The 6,082-nt window shown below is 53.6% G+C and overlaps 1 protein-coding gene across 1 annotated transcript; it reads right to left on the reverse strand.

Moving 5' to 3' along the window:
- Nucleotides 1-280: 280 nt before the first annotated feature.
- BHLHE40 (basic helix-loop-helix family member e40) lies at nt 281-5,343 on the reverse strand. Its single transcript, XM_065885246.1, has 5 exons — nt 4,997-5,343; nt 4,767-4,836; nt 4,393-4,500; nt 3,326-3,449; nt 281-2,019 (listed from the first exon to the last, which is right to left on the reverse strand). Exons 1-5 carry the CDS (start codon nt 5,074-5,076, stop codon nt 1,163-1,165), a joined length of 1,239 nt encoding a protein of 412 aa, XP_065741318.1. The 5' UTR covers nt 5,077-5,343; the 3' UTR covers nt 281-1,162.
- Between the last annotated feature and the right edge of the window lie 739 nt (nt 5,344-6,082).

Below are 6,082 nucleotides of genomic sequence, written 5' to 3' on the forward strand. Positions count from 1 at the left end.
AAGAAAAAGTTAAAACACGATCAGTGACTCAAGCATAGTGCATTTCAAAAAGCTGGTGCAGGGCGAGCTGGACAAGTCAGAAAAGTACTCCGGACCAAAAACAAAACTTCTTTGAAGAAGACAGAATCCTTTTTAGCAATAAGGACACTCCATACGCCGTCGGGCGAGGGGAATTAGCCTGCAGAGAGGATGCTGCTTTGCCAGGGTTGGTTAGGCCTTTAAGAAGCTAAGCTTGGTTAAAAGGAGTTTTAGGAGAGAGCTGAGAGCCGAGTCTGGCTTTGCTCGTTGAAACTGCAATTTGTTACTCAGCTTTTACGCGCTCTGGGGTGCTTGGAACCTAGGCACCTGCATCTCTCAGAGCCTGGTTTGGTTCCCTGGACAGAGAAACTGTTTCTAGGTGAGACTAGAAACAGGTGTCAGAGGCCCGGGGGACCCCTCCCGCCTCCCCTGGCAGCTGGGCTTGTACCAGGACGCCCGTTTCAGATCGTTAGTAAGCGAATCACTTTGAAAGCCTGAGTAGGGAACTACATTCTCTTTACTCACCCGAGGCAGGGGTGGAGAGCAGACCTGCGGAAATCTCCCCAGGCCACTACCGTGCTATGCCAGTGTCTGCTACCTCACCACTTTGCAGAAAGCTGTCTGCCTGCCCTGTCCCTGTGTGGTGAGTCACGGAGACAATAAAAGGGAGCAGGGTGGGGTCGTTAAGAGCTGGCTGGGAACTGCACTCTGGAAAGCCCTCTTTTGAAAGTACCTTTTGCTCAAAGCCACAGACCCGGCTCCCAAAGTGAAGACTGACTCACAAACCAAGACTTTGAAGCTTTTGAAAATCCAGCTGATCTGTTATCAGAGGGGGCTATTCTCTGGGAGGGGAAAAGCCCAGAGGTCTGCGACAGTCCCCCGAGTCTCCTGATGTCAGGCAATCCTTCATGTCTTCCCTACACCAAAAGGAGCTTTAATGTCCCATACCAACACACAATGCATATGCGTGTGTGCACGCACGAACACGCGCGCGCACACACACACACCCCTGAGTCTTCTCTCCCTGCCTCAGATGATCTTGGCATACACACTGGAACAATCCTGCTACACTCACAAACACTTTTTTTTTTTTTTTTGGAAGTAGGGAGGAAGGAAAGCGAAGCAGCAGGACCCCCTAAATAGTTTAGTCTTTGGTTTCTAAGTTTAAAGGGGGGATCTGCTTCAGAGCTTGGAGCAGGGCGGAAGAATCGATGGCCGGATGGGCTGGCAAGGGAGAAGGGAGTCTCTGGGGCATGAGCAAGGGGGCTGAGATCTTGTCTGGGTTCATGAAGCTGGTGAGAGCTGCGGCAGAGGCGTTGAGGCCTGGGTATAACACTGGGACAGAGGTGGGATACCAGCATTTCTCCAGCATGGGCAAGTAGGCAGTCGCTGACGGTGGGATCAGATAGAAGGGCAGGCAAAAGGGAGGCTGGTGCGGGTGTGGGCCCAGGAACGGGGAGCTGATCAGGTCACTGCTAGTGAAATGGCCTTCATCATCTGAGAGCTGCATTCTGCTCTTTTTCGTGGGGGGTTCTTCGGATTCTTGCTTAATAGCACCGATCCTTTCTCCCATGGTGAACCTGCGTCCATGATCACTTTTGAAGTACGGCTGCTCGACACGCAGCTCAGTCTTCTCTGATTCTCCTCCGTAGCCGCTGTCTGTGTCCGTGTCACTGCCACTCTGCTCGCCGCTCGAGTGAGCGAAAGTCCGCTGGATGACTGGTACACAGTTTTTGCCTGGGCCTTCAGAGCCTTTGGCCAGGGAGCTGGGTTTCTCCTTGAAGTCCATGGCTTTGGCACCTGGGTCTGACGGCTTCCTGGTGGTACCACCCTGCAGGAGCTCGGAGACCACACGGTGGAGGTGGGTGACGAGCTGGGAAGATTTCAGGTCCCGGGTGTTCTCGTGCTTGGCCAGGTACTGAAGCACCTCCCGGGCACATGTCTGGAAACCTGAGCAGAACATCTCTTGACCTGCTTCGACATTTCTCCCCGACAGATCACCTGGATAAACACAGATCCAAAGGAAGACGTTTCAGAAGGCCCGGTGGTTCACCTGGACACCTATGTTCCGAAGACCCAGAGCTTTCCTTTCTGTTAACAGCGTTTGCTGATTTATGTTCCTAACTCCAAAAGTAATAGGATCGGGGGAATGTGGATGACAGCAAAAAGTATAAAGAATAAAATAAAAATCATCCGTAATTCTACCACTCAGAGATGAAATATGATTTGTAATGGCTGTATAATATCCCATCACAGACACAGACCATATTTAATAGAGACAGACTGCTTCCCCTCTTGTTGAATTTATAGGTTGCTCTTGAGTTTCCAGTATAAGTGACACAGCAATGAACATCCTAGTATGTTTATAACCAATTTATAGTCAATTTATATCTTTTCACCATAGGAAGTGACCGGATCGTCAAAAAAGGAGAATGAAGGAACAGTGTCACCTAAAGTAAGCTTATTTTCAATGACTTATACAAGTTGCAGTCATGCTGTCGTCTTTAAAGGCTATTTCTAAGTCTTTCTCATGTATTCCCTTCATGATCCCCAAGAAATTAGGTATGATCATCTTCCTGTTTCCCGTAAGGAAACTGGCAGAAGCACTGGCTGGCTTTTTGTGATTCTCATCATACTTGTTTGGAAAGGAGGGCAGAGAAGAATGGGATGAGGGGGTGGGTAGAGGAATTTCTCCCTAGTTTGTACAGTATGACTTGGAATGGGTGAGACGAGATGGTTAGAAGGTGGCTGTGATTCTCTAGAAGTCAGTAGAAACAGATGATGAAACTTCAGTGGTTTCGTTAGACTGTGTAATTCACCAAGATACCTAGTGGCTATTCAGGGAATCACATGAAATGCAGGAAAAACTCCTGTTGTCATCCTGCCAGGATCCTACGGCACACCGAGTGATAAGGAAGTAGAGGAACAGGAAAACACTGGGGCATACCCATGATTTATTCTCCAATGAAACAGGGCTAAGAACAACTGTAAAACACCCACGATGCAAATTATAGGTGCCTTGGCGTTTTCAGAGGGAGGGGGGAAAACTCCCAGAATCCAGAAACTCTTAAGTCAAAATGCCACTGAAATATTTTACCATTTGACTAATACGTATTCACGCCAGGTGGCACATGCAGCGTTCCGAATGAAAAGTCTGACCTTTTTGGAAGGATAAATCGGCATCTCCCCCAACGAATGTGCATAAGCAGTTTGTTGCAGGAATGTTTCTCATACTAGATGTTGAGCCCACAGGCTCTCTATTTGTGCTAGAACTCTTAGGAGATGATAGCCAGGCTTGGGTACTCACCAGCTTGCAAACCGCTCTGCAGGGCAATGATTTTCTGCTGTTGCTGATCAATTAGGTTTGTTAGTGCTTTCACATGCTTCAAGGTAAGTTCAAGAACTACTGCTTTTTCCAAGTGACCCAAAGTCTGGAATAAAAAGAGCCTCGGTCAGCAGTGAGCGCAGAGAAGTCCCACCTCTGGGACACTAATTAGCAATGAGATAAAGGAAGAAAAAACAAAAAACAAAAAACCTTTCCTGGTTGGCTAAATTTAGTTTTAAGTTTATAGATGAAGTTTTAAAAAAAAAAATGTATTCAATACATATTTTTGATTAAAGAACAACAAACTGTCACCCATCTTTGGAGGCCTTTTGGAAGCAGCAGCTAGCTCAGGAGAAAGCTTTGACAGATAAATTTTTCCAGCAGCCGTTGCTGACCTTAACTCAGGGGAATCCGCAGATAACATTTCTCTGCAGTGGTGTCAACCCGAGGAGAGACTTCTACTGTGTCTGGCAGCCAAGAGGCTTTCCCTAGTTTCTTTCCTGACATCCTGTCATGACTTCCAGCTCATCTACACTTTTTTCTTCCTCCCTAAATACTATTCTTTTTTCTTTCCCCAACCAAAGCCTGCCAAGCTAGTAAGCTGTTGGCTATTGCCAAGAAAGGACAGGGCGTTAAAACACACACACACACACACACACACACACCCAAAACAAGTCCTCTTATTTTAAAAAGGGACCGGGGGGCGGGGGGGAAGGGGGTAAAATATTTGCGAGTTGCTGGGTTTGCTCAATTCAGGAAAACGAAAGAACCCTGAAAATCGCCAGCAGGGAAAGTCTTAAACTCTTGCAAGGGAAGGCCAGCCGGTGTCGGTGCCAACCTGGAGAGGTACAAACGGTTCTCACCTCATTTGCACGAGGCTGACAGAAAATTCTGACCCTGGGGAAGGGTACCCCCAAACAGAGCCGCCCACCAGCTCGGATCGAGCCATCTGGTCTGCAGTTCCCAGCGGGGCCTGCAGGTGGCGAGTGACCCTCGCCCGCCCTCTGGGCAGAGGAGCTGGTTTGGACAGGGGCCAGCTTCTCACTTACTGTAAGTTTGAGATGTTCGGGGAGGAGATCCTTCAGCTGGGCGATGCACTCGTTAATCCGGTCACGTCTCTTTTTCTCGATGAGGCGGTGCGGCAGTTTGTAGGTCTCCTACGAAGCGCACGGGGAGACGGTGGGCGCGGGAGGACGGGGGTGAGGAGCCCTCCTCCTCCCCCCGCCGCGGCGCGAGGAGTCGGGGCAGCGGAGCAGAGTCACACCCAGAACCAGCTCCCCTCCGCCCCTTCTTCTCCAGGCCACTCAGTAGAGGCACAGAGCCCACACCTGGCATACCCCTTTCAGCCGCAAAGTGAGAAAACTTTTACTGGAAACTCAGCGCGTGCGAGGGGCTGGGGTCCCGAGGGGCGCGGTGCTCTTACCTTGCTATCCTCGCTCCGCTTTATTCCCCGCCGCGACTTGTACACTTGGTACATATGGGCAAAATCCATCCTGCAGGGAAAGGGACGAGGAATGGCTGTGACTTGCGCACCGGCTGCAGGAGCCCTGGTTGGCAAGAACCTCCGGATGCGCCCAGAACTACTCCGAGTTGCAAGCCGCGCACAACGCAGGACTGGAGTTGAGGCTTGAAAGGGCCGGGGTGCCAACTTACCCTGGTAGGTCTCCGGGCTCCAGTCCTGGCGCTTTGGGCAGGCAAGCGGGGGGCGGTTGCGCACTGGGGATCCGCTCCATTGCGCGGCGAGCCGGGGCCACTGTGCGCTCCTGTCTGCAGCGGCAGAGCGTCGGGTGAGGAGTGTTCTGGAGAGGGTTTCGGAGGTCTCTTCGCCGGGGTTCCTCGGACTCTGAGCTCCTTGAAATCCGTTGGGCTGCCGGGAGCTGCGGCTCTGAGGTGCGGCTTCAGTTGGGGGCGTGCATGGTGGACCCGCGGCCTCGGGCTCCGGCTCTGCGCACAGACTGGCAGTGTGTGCTCCCTGCGCCGTCTGCGCCGTGTGAGCCAAGTGAATGAGAAGTGGGGCGGGCGGGGAGGCGGGAGGGAGCGCGGTGGGGGGGCCGGTTAGGGCGGGGTGGGGGGGGGACGAGCCGAGGAGTAATGGAGAGGCTGCGGGCTGGGTTAAATGGGAACGAGTGGGTGGGTTGGAGCTACGTGTTCTACCCTGTGACTCCAGGCACGTCTGGCCGCTGCCGGGGAGGGAAGGAGCGACCTGCCCGCCCTCCCCCGGCTTCATCACATGAGTCTCACGTGTTGGACGACGCTCCCGCGGCTGCGAGGGAGCCCCCGCCTCCACCCCCGGCCCCCAGGTGTCTGCGGCTGCCTTTCCCCGAAGAGGGGGTGGCAGCGCAGACCGGGTCCTGCCCAGCCGGGTGGGGGGCGCGAAAACTGGAAGGGGCCGGAGAGGTGGGGGGAGGTTGGTAACGTGGGCGAACCTGCCCCAGGGAAATGAAGTAAGTTCCCGTCTCCTGGGAGGGAACGGGGGAGGACGGACCCGCCCGCGTCTGACTCAAGCCGGGAGAGGAATATCCCCTCGCTAGTTGCAGCCCAACCCTCTTCCTCCTCCCCCCGCGCGGCCCGCTCGGAGGAACCGGCGCACAGCGGAGGGAGTCGCCCGGCTCCCCGCCCCCCCCCCCCCCCCCCCCGCACCACCACCCCGGCGCCTTCCCCAGAGGCTGGGGTTTCTTTCTGTGCCGGCTTCCCTGCCCCCACCCCTCGGCCCCGCGTCCAGGAATCGCCCGCCGTGGG

Source organism: Phocoena phocoena, chromosome 10 (assembly GCF_963924675.1).
Source record: "Phocoena phocoena chromosome 10, mPhoPho1.1, whole genome shotgun sequence".
Taxonomy (NCBI): domain Eukaryota; kingdom Metazoa; phylum Chordata; class Mammalia; order Artiodactyla; family Phocoenidae; genus Phocoena; species Phocoena phocoena.